Source organism: Pholis gunnellus, assembly GCF_910591455.1.
Source record: "Pholis gunnellus genome assembly, chromosome: 10".
NCBI lineage: Eukaryota > Metazoa > Chordata > Actinopteri > Perciformes > Pholidae > Pholis > Pholis gunnellus.
The window spans coordinates 6,511,860-6,525,398 of record NC_136537.1 but is presented as its reverse complement, the minus strand read 5'-3'; the positions used below and the strand labels follow the sequence as shown (position 1 = coordinate 6,525,398).

General features: G+C 44.8%; 1 protein-coding gene across 2 annotated transcripts in view; it reads right to left on the bottom strand.

The window, feature by feature from the left end:
* LOC306702337 (uncharacterized protein) overlaps positions 1-13,539 on the bottom strand; it is a 37,635-nt gene that overhangs the window by 1,899 nt on the left and 22,197 nt on the right. For both annotated transcript variants that reach the window (XM_079167928.1, XM_079167929.1), the window contains exons 3-15: positions 11,523-11,697; positions 10,475-10,601; positions 8,430-8,570; positions 8,218-8,271; positions 5,101-5,256; positions 4,874-4,976; positions 4,035-4,338; positions 3,444-3,939; positions 2,004-3,138; positions 1,747-1,850; positions 1,392-1,554; positions 1,113-1,231; positions 819-912 (exon numbers count right to left, since the gene is read on the bottom strand). In XM_079167928.1, the coding sequence (XP_079024054.1) occupies positions 819-912; positions 1,113-1,231; positions 1,392-1,554; positions 1,747-1,850; positions 2,004-3,138; positions 3,444-3,939; positions 4,035-4,338; positions 4,874-4,976; positions 5,101-5,256; positions 8,218-8,271; positions 8,430-8,570; positions 10,475-10,601; positions 11,523-11,697 (3,171 nt within the window). The remainder of the gene's footprint in view (positions 1-818; positions 913-1,112; positions 1,232-1,391; positions 1,555-1,746; positions 1,851-2,003; positions 3,139-3,443; positions 3,940-4,034; positions 4,339-4,873; positions 4,977-5,100; positions 5,257-8,217; positions 8,272-8,429; positions 8,571-10,474; positions 10,602-11,522; positions 11,698-13,539) is intronic.

The following is a 13,539-nucleotide window of genomic DNA, read 5'->3' as shown; positions in this document are numbered from 1 at the left end:
TTTTTAAATTTCTCTTTGAAATTAGCTTTTTTTTTAAAAACACTGTTCCAATCTCAAACTCCAACATTTTGTATCTGTTTTGTATCTGTACATGTACATTAATATTATCATATTTCTTCATGTAAATGGAAATGAGCATTGTAATCTTGATTGTCTTGATAAAAATATTTGAAATGAAAAGTTTTTAAAAACCTCATAAAACACAGTAATAGCTCAATAAATATGCAGACTTAATATGCGAATGTTACTAAACATCCAGGAAACTGCATTACATTATTCATGTAACATTATACTAACAGTACTGGTATTCTGGACCAGAACTATATGAACTTTACTGAGATATGTAATTTATGTTAACCACCTTCCTCAGCAGGTAAGAACAAAAATAATATATATTTCTGTTAAATGACTATCTTGATGTCTTTGTGACCACAGAGGGTGAACTGAAGTGACTCTTGTTGGGTTGGTTGCAGTAGCACAGTTTGTCCACATGAGGTCAGACCTGCATCGGTCAACAGCTTCACGTCCACTTCAACAGGTGGCAGGAGAGTCCTGATGAGTAACTCACACCACACCTGGGGTCTTTACAGAAATCCAGCGTGTTCAGCAGAACACACATTCAAATTCAAATTTAAATTAGACTCAACAAAATAAAGCCTGTTGTTGCTGTGGCTGATGGGTCTTTTGTAAATGCGTTTTTGGCAGTACAACGTGTTTTGCACTTTCAAAGGACCGTGTGTGTGTGTGTGTGTGTGTGTGTGTGTGTGTGTGTGTGTGTGTGTGTGTGTGCGTGCGTGCGTGCGTGTGTGTGTTCTGACCTTTGCCGGTTGACTCTGCTGTCCTGTTGCTTTGCTCCCTGCTGGCAGCTGAGCTGACATACAGTGGCAGTGAACCCTTCCTCTCTTGCTCCTCCTGGTGACAGAGAGCAGCACAGATGTACACAGTAGCTTATGTGGCTGGAAACGTGCGGTGAGCCAAAAACGAGGTTTACAACACAATCATCTCATCCCAGTGCTCCTCCAGCTGAACCATGGACTGTTGTAGAACCAAAACCTAAACATCGTGTCAGCTACAATGCATTTTTAAAACACACACACACACACACAGATTACCTTCCTGACAGTAATCTCATCGAGCGAGTTTTCTTTGTAGATCTTCTGTTTCTGTTTGGCCACAGAGATCCAGCTGGGAGGATTAGATCCACCAGAAAGACCACGAACTGGAGCCGGGTCTGGATCAATAAGACAGCAGCAGACAAACTGTTACACCATGTGCATCTGATTCAGCCCAGGTTTTGGGCAATTACCCGTACATATGCATAAGAAAGCTGTGAGCATTGTGCACGAAACTGAAAATGGTGTGTGCTTGTGTGTGCGTGTGTGTATACACACCTGACATGCGCTTGTTTTTGCCTCCGCTGTCTCCGTGTACGTCTGGTTTCTTCGGGAGGGCGGGCTTGATGCTGACTGGCTGACTTATGGAGGGCTTCACGCTGATTGGCTGCTGTGAGTCAACTCTACAGCCGGTTGGCTGAGCTGGAGGCTCGATGGGAGTCTGGAGAAGAACGATGAACGCAAAATTCAATACAAAAACTGACTTTACGCCTGCGTTCATTCATCTGTTTTGGGCCACACGGGGGCGGCAGAAACACGCCACAAACACAGACGCAACATATTAACATCTTATTGTTGTTGTTCATTGTTTATCTAAGGGTCACCATTAGAAGCACAAGGGGAAGATGATCACCTCTGTGTTTTCCTCCTCCGAGCTGAAGAGGTGGAGAGATGACGTCTTCCTCAGCCGAACTCCAAAAGGACTGTCGGGGTTTCCCTCCGCTACCACGGAGCTCTCTGCAGGGGGACAAGTCCGGTCTGTGGTTTAACTTTATTCAAACTCCAACCGTAAGTTCACCTCATGTGACTTTGGGTGGACCACCAAGACAAAGACCAGACCCAAGTACCCAAATGAAAAAAAAAATCTTGATGTTCTACCTTTGTCCCTACCTTCTGTGCTCGCCGTGGTCGGAGGTTGAATGAATGATGGAGGCGGTGCAGCGGTGGCAGCCCCTGCACTGGCTGGCTCTGCCTCCACTTCGGGGTCCTTGCTATTCGCAGCCTCTGCTTCCACACCTCCGGGCCCCGCCTCCCCCGCAGAGACTGACCTCTGCCAGGCGGGGGCGACGGTGAAGCGGGCTTTGCTCTGATCTGAACCACTGGGCGGCTGGTTAACCTCTTCGCCCCCAGAGGCAGGAGGTGCAGCCTCTCCCTCCAGGGCCGACTGTTTTTCTTCTTCTACAGCTTCCACATCGTCAACTGGTTCTTCTTCTTCTCCTGTGGCTGCCGCGGCATGACCGGGTGTCCCACTTTCATTGGGGTGTGCGGCAGTTGGGGACTGTTGGAAGAAAGGCGTGGCTTTCTCTGCACTTGGAGAGAGTAGATTTATGTGGATGGTGGTCGTGCCCGTCTTACTGGGACTGATGGCTCCACTCTCTGGTGACCAAGTCTCGTCATGTGACCCTGGAAGTGACAAAGGAGGAGGCTTGGCAGAAACATTAGCGCGTTCCGTGGACGCTTCCGCGCCTTCCTGCTGCAGATCTCGTTCGCTCTCGTCCTCCTCTTGCTCGGATTTTTGGTCCGCGCGGCCGAGCTCCACGCCTTCCTCCACCTTCTCTCCTCCAGCTTCCTTCTCCTCTCCGAAGCTTCGATCGGAAGCTGCTCGACTCTGATGCGCTGCCGCATCGCCCAGCTCTGTCTCCTCGTCATTTACGCTCACAGTGTCATCTCCAACCACAACATCTACACCCTCATCCTCCTCCTGCGGCAACATGGCAACTTCTTCGTCTGGAAACGCCTCCATCATCTCCTCTGCGGCCTCCCTCTCTTCTTCTATCGCCTCCTCTGCCTCCTCCACTCTCACCTCTGCCTCCTCCACCTCTTCCCTCTTCTCCCGTCCCTCCTCCTCCACCTCCGGCTCCTTCTCCAGCTCTATCGCCTCCTCCTCTCCCTCACTCTCCTCCTCTTCTTCTTCTTCTTCTCTTCCCTCTTCCTCTGCCTGGTTGACAGCGTTTCTTGTTTGCACATCATCTCGTTCCTCTGGGGTGACTTCCTCTACCTCTTCTTTCTCTCCGTCCTCTTCTCGCTGAAAGATAAAGAACAGAGAGATTTAGGGTTTAGCAGCTAAGAAAGATATTTCCCTCAGGAGTCGGTGGAGACTAAAAACATTAAGGAATGCTAATGTTTCATATCTGCTGGTTATGTAAACAGGCAACTGTTTGCAATGCACTTTATGCATTTGGAGATTAAATATAAATAGAGAGAGAGTTTGGTGAATCCCTCTTGGTACGAACAAGTTTAAGAGGTTTCGATGAGGATAAGTTAAGCTCCCTGCATGGATTTTGAAAACTACTTCACTCACAATATTAATAATGAATCAAAGATACATACATCATGTTGACAGCCGTGTTCCACCACTAGTTCCTCTTCCTCTGCTGATTCTTCTTCCTCCTCCTCTTCAACATCTCGACAAGAAGGAGTGCTCAAAGTGGCGACTTCTTCCTCTTCGGTGTGATCTGACAGGAGGGAGCCAGCGGCAGCAGCCTGATAACCGACGGGCTCGTCCACCGCTGCCTCCTCTTCTTTCACCTCCTCACCTTCCTCTACCTCTTCTCTTTCCTTTTCCTTCACCTCCTCCTCCTCCTCCTCTATCTCCAGGACGACACCCTCAGGCTCCATGCCCATCGAGCAGGACGAGAGGGGAGTCTTCAAGGAGCTCAGCACTTCCTGTAAGAAGGAGCTCTCCTCCTCCCCGTTGTCCTGGACTCCATCTTCTTCTCCGCTCAGCGACAAGTCACTTTCAACCCCCCTCTCCTCTGCTCCGTAGGCAATGCCTGGAGGGTCCAGCAAGTACTCTCTCGGACCAGCAGGGGGCTCTGGCGTTGCTCTAGAGGCAGATATCAAAAGGGTCAGATTGATAGAAGGAGGAAACATAAACAAGAGAGAGGAGGAGAGAACAAGGAGGAAATCATATTTAATCACCCGGGACTGTCCAGAGAGGAGTCCCTGGGGCTGTGCTTGGAGGAGGGCCGGGGCTGGGCGTCTGGCGCTTCCTCCTCAGAGAGACGCAGCTCAGGAGGAGAGGAAGAGTCCGGGCCGTGAGAAACATCCTGCTCTGCTTGGGACCGGTCCTCTCCTCCCTCCTCCTCCTCATCTCTCAACAGGGAGTGTTTGGAATGCTGTGGCTGCTCCTCCTCCTCCTCCTCCTGCTCCTCCTCCTCATCTTCTTCTTCTTCTTCTTCTTCCTCCCTACTCCCCGTTGGTTTCAGCTCTTCACCACTTACAACTGGACCACAGACAGAAGCAAAGGTCTCAGAGGTCAACCTGATACGACACCATGGCACCGAGGATATGGAAGTCTATGGCTGCCAATGTTAACATGAAATTATTTAACCAAATCAAAGTCCCGGATTTTTCTATTTCTTCAAATTGGTGGACAATGTACGACATAAACTTGAAAACTAAATTGAAAACTTTTGCATTTGAAAATCAAATCATATGCTAAATGTTTTATTATAATGGTAGGAATCTCTCATTTCTCTAAGTTAGCCAATATAAAATAACATCATAAGAGCCATTTATTTAGTCATATTATAAATAATTGAATTAGAGCAATCAAAGTCTAGGTTATTATTTAATTATAAATTTGGGAGTAATTATGTATTTTTGATAATTCAATTTGCAAAAACAAATGGAATACGCAATTTCACTTTGATACAATCATTTCATTTTAATATTAGGCAGCAAAAGACTTCCATTCAGAGTCATTGATTTGAAGTAAAAATAACAAAATAAATGAAATATGATGGAGTGGCGCTGACCTTCTGCTGTGTCCGGTTGTTCTCGCTCCTCTGCAGCTTCTGTTATGGAGGAGTTCAGTATCTCCTCCACCACAGAGTCTCCCTCTGCTTTCATCTCCAGCCTCTGCGTGGACAGGACACCCGTCATTCATTCTCATCTGACATTTCGGTCTTTACCACATCACTTCTAGCTAGCATGCCATGACTGGCTGAACTGGTGTATACATGCTCATGTCTGGATGTCTTACAGCGACAGGTTTCCTCCTGTTGCCGGCTTTGTGTCTCAGGCCCAGCTTGTGTTTGGCAGCAGAGTTATCCAGACATCCGAAGGGACTGGCCGGCTGACTGAAGTCCCCCGGGACCACCAGGGGGCTCACCGCTCTGCTGGAGGCAGCGCAGGACAGCTGGGACGGGAAGGAAACAGCGTTTCACAAATAACTAACTGACAAGGGGGAAATACCCAAGAGGCATTTGGAAAACACAGGGGAAATTGATTGTGATAAAAGGTGTTTTTTTTGTCCCCCGTAAATGATGACGGCAGCAGATACAGAAAGCAGAGGGAGTAGAGCGAGACCAGCAAAGAGAGGGAGAGAGAGAGTCCAGCTGGATAAATATTAGCCGTCTTTATCTGCAGGACCAAAACCTACTCTGTCATCACTGGAGAAGTACCCCGCTCTGTCCTTTTACACTTGTTTCAACATAAAATCATACAGACGTTTTTTAACTTTTCTCAATAAACAAACTAATTATTCACAGTTTGACGTCTAAAAGGAGCACAGTGACAGTTTTAAGTGACACAATTCTGTGTTTGAGAACTCATTTTATATAATATTTACTGTGAGGTCTGTGACTTGCCCCAACGTTGTGCTTTTTCAAATGTAATTTTTGCTGCTTTGAGGGCCGCTCTTCGCTCCACTCTACTGGGTTTGTGGCAGAAGTTTCAGAGATATCTCCAAACATGACCGTAGGAAACCAAAACTGTTTGCATGGCTCCATACCACCGAGGTCATGTGATACGTCTTCATGATGTGGGTGAACTGACCATTTAAGACTCACATTACTGTCAAAGTAATGCTGTTAGAGGAATATGATCCAGGTTCTTCTTTGTTGACATCTAGATTTCTGTTTATGGAGCTTTCAGGTCTCTGTGTGTGTGTGAGTGAGTGAGTAAATGAGAGCGAGAGAGAGAGCGAGAGATAGAGAGAGAGAGACGAGTTGAGGCAGAATTCAAACTATAACTACAAGCAGACACGCTGACTGCCAGAGAAACCATCGGAATGCACTCTGAACACACACACACAAACACACACACACACACACACACACACACACACACTGGGTCAATGGAATAACACGTACAGTATTATGGACAAAGACAAGAGAAAGAGTCAGAAAAACTGAGATAAGAAGGTAACATACAGTGGAAGAAGAGGTCAAGTAAGACTTCCGTTTAAGGTTTGAAGAGCAGCTAGACTCGGGTTATGACCAAACCCACCAACACACACATACACACACCCTGAGGTGCATCTTTAAATATCACACACAAAGCACATGACAGCTATTTACTTTGCCTCAGATACAGTGTGCATTTTGTGAATCAGAGCTGCATCAGATCGTTAAATTCTCAGGTGGAAATTGGACCATAATTTACTAAATGAGCATCATGCTGTATTGAAGACTTCAACTAGAGGTTGAGACTATAAACTCATGTTTACAATGTTTACTGAGGGAATAAATCAAGTGAGAAGTCATTTTCTCATAGACTTCTATACAATTGGACTTCTTTTTGCAAGCGGAGGAGTCGCCCCCTGCTGGCCATTAGAAATAATGCAAGTTTAAGGCATTTCAGCAATGGCTGCAATTTTCAGACCCAGAGATTGCCTGGTCTGGTGTCTTACTGTGTCTGCCTGCAACCAAAACAGTTGTGGACCTGAGAAGCCAAACAAGCTAAATTACACTAAAACAGCAAAGAGTTTGGTTATGATTATCTGCAGGTTCATCATCCTGAGCTTTCTCATTACACAGAGTCATTTCATCCATTGTTAATATAAAAATAACGATCAGTGCAGCTTTAACACCCAGCGTTGGAAGTTATTCCTTTTCATCGTGAATATTTCAAGCTCAAAGCCAAAAACTGAAAAACCATCTAAACTACATGTCAACAAACGACGAAGCCTGCGCTCTTTCTATTTACAGTAAACATGAAGACAGACAGACCAGGACCCAAGCACCCGGAGGGATTATAGGCTGACACGGACTCGCTGTCTAGCTCAAAACTGTCAGCCCTGCAAGGAAATCCAAGTTCATTTTCAGAATAAGAACTCAAAAAAACCATAGTGTGTCTCCATGGATTCTTGTGTGAGTACTCAGGGAGTGGAAAAGCTCCAGAAAGTGCCACTGCAGCTCCTAAGTCACTGCAATCCTCCTTGACCGCATTCCTGTGCGTGGAATGCTCTAAAAGTGGATATTTTCAGGTTTTTGTGTGCACGTCTCTGTAGCGGGCCATCTGTGGTTCTTTTCAGTGGGGAAATGACCGGCCAAAAAAACATTCTGAAATTGCTAAAACGGCACTATCATTAAATGCTCATTTGTCATACTTTGCTGACTGTGCTTTTTAACCACATCATAGCCCGGCGAGACTTAATGAATAGTTTCGGCTATTTTTAAAGGACATTTCCCTTATCACGAATTGGCACTGTCCATCTAGAAAGTCCTCATTGCAGTGAACTGTTCTAATGGACGGTGCCGTTTGGGAGTTTATGGTGACATTCCGAGCGACTCGGGGCTGAAACCACAAACACTCATACGGCAGGTCAGCGGCAGCCAATTAGAGGATACAGAGAGAGAAAGAGGAAGACGGTAAGAAAGAATGAGGATTAAGGGAGTGGGAAAAAACACATTGCACGAAAGGGGACTTTTATTTAGTCGCGTTTCGGTGATTAGATTTGATCATGAGATGTTTTTAATCGCCACGGTCACATGAGGAGAAAAGTCACCCTCACACGGCCGGAAGGTTCCTCTGTATAAGGTTCCTTTATAAAGCCCATATCGCGCACACAGTTTGGCTTTGGACAGGGGAATACCCTCGCCATGTTACTCCAACGCTGTTTGTTTAACAATCGCACCACCAACTAGAGCCAAGAAGTTGTGGATTCAGTCGTGTTCCTGAGGGCAGTGATGTAGCGCTGCAATGTGATATATTGAGCTCTTTTGCAAGAGTTCTTACTGTATATAAGGAAAGGTTGCGTAGAGCCTTTTGTGTCTCCAGAGGGAGCTGTGTAAAAGCCTACAGACTACAAGTTTGAAAAATGAAAATGTCCCATAGAGTACGAGGAGTGCAATGCTAAATCGGTGGAGTACTCTACCTGGTCGCTGTCACTGTCTATTCCCTCCAGACTGATGGAGCTGTTCCTCTGAGCCTGATTCAGAGATGCAGAGAGAGAGAGAGAGAGAGAGAGAGAGAGAGAGAGAGAGGGGAGGGGGGGGGAGATTAAGAATAGCAGTGTTAGCAGTGCCGTCTGCACATCGCATTCAGGTGGACCACAGGGCGGGACGTTACTCAATCAAAATGTGTCACCATGACTGTGTGAAGCGTCGTGTATTCAGGTGGACTACAGGGCAGGCCGTCGTCCTCGGACACGGCTCCGGCGTCGTCCGCTTTCTTCACACACATGAGGGACGGCGGGGAGCCCAGCCTGATGGCCTGCCTCAGCTGGAGCTGCAGGGGGGGAAAAAAAATGATTGATATCACGGCCACACTCGTAGATATTACAGCAGGAAGCGAAAGAGTTCCCCAGGTTTTGTGGGTGGCCAAATCTGTCAGCCTGTTTAATAAACTACAGCTTTACAAAAAAGGTAATAAAAGGTGTGTTTGAGTACATGTTTTTGTGTGTTGACAAAGTTTCCCTGCTTTTACAGTCCCAAAATCCCCACTGGTGTGGAGTATGATTAACAGAGAACGACGTGTGGGGACAGTCGGCCTGCACTCAATGGGGGAAAGTGTTTATTTTAGGCCGTTTCTTTGGCAGGTATCACAGAAACTCAAACTAACGGACCTGTTATCTGTTACGTGTTGCCCTGTAACAGTCGCTCAAGGACTCAGACTCAGATGCAGAGCAAACAGAGGACAATACAGCTTTTCTTTAGCCGGGCTGGACGCTGGCACACACCAAGACCTTGACAGAAAAACACCGGCTGCAGCTTTATAATGTTAATGATAATATTGTTACAGTAACTCGAACATGTCGAGAAACAGAGAGGAGCTCCAACTAAAATAAAGACATGGGAGTAGCTTCCCTCACCATTAGCAGTTGTGTTGGGAAGCTCAACTTGCTAGCACATGAAATTGCTAATTTTTAGCTTAAAAAGTTTAACATTTTGTGTTAAAGACATTTATATTTCTTTTTTGAGGTACCTGCACATCAATGAGACTTGATTCAAGATAAAACCAAGAGCTAATAAAGTAGGTACAAGTGTGTGTGACCGCCACAAAATAGCAAACAAGCTAACATTAGCAATTTGAAAAGAGAGAGGGAGCATTTCCTGTTTTCACTTCTTTTTTAAGTTTTTTAAGTGTGTTTGCCGATTTAATGTTAAAGGATTTTCTTTAGGGAATATCTCAATATGTCAGCTGTTACAGGACATGCTAGCAAAGCTGTTAGCATTCCAAACTCAGTTAGCTACCATTGGGGACCCCATTGTACGATTGATTTTAATGGAAAAAATAAAAGGGATTTGGAATTTCAGAGAGGTATCCTTGCACTGTGGTGGGGTCTGTTTTAGCCCTTTGTAGGGCGATAGAATACAGAAAATGTCATGAAGCAGTTCAGTGAATATAGGAAATGTTAAGAAAAAAAGAATCCAGATGTTTGGTGTAAAGTCAAACAATTATTACAGGTGTGGATTTGGACCAATGACGTCAGTGTATGAATGAATCAGTGTCTTCACTTTATACTCAAGGTCACATTTCTATCTAATCTACATACTTGTGCAGTTTCACTTGTGAAATAGTTTTATCAATAATTATTATCACCTGTGTGTTTGCCGTTTGGGTCCGTCAACAGACCCAAACTTTTTCTTTGTGTTTTAGCTACAGGAGCACTTATAAGATGTTTTAATTGTTTTAATTCTCACTCCCCTGTAGGAAGCTGAGTGGAGCAGTTTAACTGGAGGTCAGTCTGTCTGTCTGTCTGTCTGCGTGTCACGTCTTCCCGTTTTAGCCCGTTGTTGTGACAGACAATGGTTCTGTCTGTCTGCTTTTCTTTTCATCAGCCGCTCCTTCATTTTGCTTTGACAGACGCTTCAGTTTTAACCTCCCTCAGTGATACGTCATCAGCTCTGCCCGTCTGAATGGATACACTCCAGATCAGCTGCTCCGTCTCTCTTTATCACCTCCTTTATTGATAATACGGTTCATGACCGCTCAGCACAAGGTCATAGACACTCTCACGGCCAGACATACAGATTGTGATTGTGTATTTGTCTATTATTCCTCATTATTCTGCCAAGTCTTTCCTCAGGAAGAGACTAAGATACTTGTTGACACAGGAGCTCAAACTTGGCTCCATGGATTGAACGATATCTCAAACAAAAAGGGCAAGTAGAACACTTATGTGTATTTACCTGTAGTGATTTCACTTTCCCATGAATGCTGTCCTGAGACGCTCCCAGAGCCTCGTTGGCTTCCGACGAGTCCGAAACAAAGATGGAGTCGTGTGACAAGGCCTTGCTGCCCAGGCTGATCTTTGACCTTTGGGAAACAGGAAGAAATAAACAAAGCAGAAAGTGATGTTTCGCAGACAACTATAAATAAAGACAACTGGATGTTGAGAGGCCGGTGTGTCAGTGGTTTAATAACAAACGCCATCGACCCACAAGCGTTTACCCCACTAGAGTTGTTTCTCTTCTTTTATCAAAGAAAATCATTTAAAAATAAAATCAATACTCTCTTTTTCTGCTTTTGTTTGTCGATTGTGCCAACTCCCCTAATGACTAGGAGGAGGAACACAGAACAACTTCGATCAATTTGGAGCAGACATATCCTGCGACACCGAGGAAAAGTCAAGAGTAGCCGATGCAGGAAGTGGCACAGCTTAGGGAAACAAAGGAAATTAGGACTGTCCACAGGAAGACATTCCGCTTCTTGTTACGAAAACAGGAAGCTGAGGCTCAGCTGAGGAAGGACAGGAAATGGATGTTAAAACATGATCTTCCTTTCTTAAATTATCTTTTTCACACAAGAGGAGGCATTTATCTAAATGGACAGAGGAATCAACCAACCAACTGTGTAGGAACAGAATACTGGGCTGCAGGAAAATTAAATTGGTATCAACTAGCGGCGGCTATGTTTTGTTGGTGAAGCTCTTAAAAACACTTACAATAAGTGGTGGCTGAATAAAATACAGGACGGTTTAGGGATATCTTTGAAAAAAACAAGGTGATATTGCCAGAACTGAATTCATATCCATTTGGGTGGATCAACTGTTTTTTTAAAAATGCAAAATGTAGCCTTAAACAAACCATTAACCTTTCCCGTATAAACCACAAAGATGTATTTAAATCCGTTTTTAGTCCCGTTGACAGGCACTTAGCATGTGTATGTAACTGTGTCAATGTTTGAATAAGCGTTATCGTGTGTTCTTTGGGTAAGTATGCATGTGTCTGATCTTACCCAAAGCCCTTATCCTTCTCTGATCGAATGAGCGTGTTATTTTGGGATGTTTTGCTGACATTGTCGCTCGATTGGCTGGCTTTAAGCCCCGCGTCTGCTCCAGCGGCCGGCGGCTCCTTTCTCTTCTTCCTGGCGAAGAATTTTTTAAACGTCTGGAACTTGGACTTCTTCTTTCCTGTGAAGGCAAAAATGACAAAAAATAAACCAAATGTAAGAACCTGGTTGAAGTTACCCTCCTCTGACAGCACTCTTTATAACTACCTGCCCAGTGATACGTTAATGAGACAATTACACACACAGCATCTTTACACACTGCCCTCGTATGAACTCCAGTTTGAGCAATTAGTTGGCTGTAAAGTCCCAGGTAGGCATCCCTGGAGAAACTCCACACCAACACTGTGTGTTTACACAGAGATTCATGTAAAGACAGACACACACTCCACTGCCCCCCCAGTGAGTCCACCTCCATTAGCACCACAGTGGAAAAACTCAACAACTCTTTTATAACTCCTTAAACAGCTACAAAGTGCTTTCACTGCATTCAGTCAGCAAGGTGCTCATCCAGAACTTGAACTGCCCCCTGGTCCTCATCCAGCAGGGCCGTGGGCTGTCTCAACACATAGACCTTCAAACTCCTGGACCAGATCCTCAAACTGGACTTTCTGGATCTATTTAATGTCTAGCTGGTACCTGAAGCAACAGGCTGTGTTCGGCCCACTGAGAGTGTACAGCCATTTAGCACGATCATGCTTTGAGCGTAACGCTAACGTCAGCATGCTAAAATGCACACAGTGACAATGCTAACATACTGATGTTTAGCCAGACAACATACCAGCATCGTAGCTTATCAGTTTAGCACATTAACATTTGCTAACTAAACACATGGTACAGCTGAGGTTGATGTCATTAGTGTAGCAGGTATTGTAGCAGTCCCAGTCCAAAAAAACTTCAACCTCTGGAGACAATGAATGTCTGAACAAAATGTCATGAAAATCCATCCAATTGTTAGACCAAAGTGGACCAACTGGCCTTGTGGAGGGATTGTAAATAAACATTGAAAATACAGACTAAATACTCATCCCAGATGGAAACTTCCTTATTGTTGCAAAAACTAATTTGGAGTACCTGCGGTGGAGAAATGATGAGTTGTGACACAAAACAGAGGGAAACAAATTCATATCCCTGGGTCATAAAAATGCTTTTGGAGAGACACATTCTTTCTACACAAGCGTTGTAATTTCTGTCTTTCACCCTGCGGGGAATCCTTCAGCATTCCTTCCTCTCTCTAAATATACACTTTCTGGTTTGAAATAAATCACAGTGAAAAAATGTCTGGAATCTCAGCCTGCTACAAAACGCCAAGACGTGTACGATTTCTGGGTCATTTGCTAAAGACCACGTCACGCTTATTTGTTACGCTACAGATTTGACATTTTGTATCCTACGTACATATACAAGCCGCTTGCTTTCTTTTCTTTTGAGCCGTCATGTGTGTTATTTGATACATATCATACAAAGCATCACAAAAATGAAGTGCAAAAATCAAACTGCAGTCACAAACCGTCTGCATGGAGGGCTAAATAGAGCACCTGCCACAGTATTTTGATGAGTTGCCACAAATTAGAGATAGATGATTTCTATGAAGAACTGTTGGCTGCAAACTCTCCCCTCTTCTGTCTGTTCTGTTCTGCTTCCAACCAGCTTTTCATGATGCCTCAGAGGCCTTTCTGCACTGCCAAGATGAAAAAATCAGGGGGAAACACCAGCCGACGGTGCTATTTATTGTGCTATTTTAGGCACAATACACTATTAAGTTAAAGGTCTGCACTCAGAGAGACGAAAAAGGCCACTGCCTCAATGGAAGGTCAGTGGAGCTCCATGGTCATTGTAGCTCTGAGATACTTTTATATAAACTCTCTCAGTAAAAAACATGACTACATTCACATGTTAAAAATAACATCATGGCGATTTCAAGGCAGTTTTATTAGAGGGCATGACCCCGGGTTACACGGTGAGA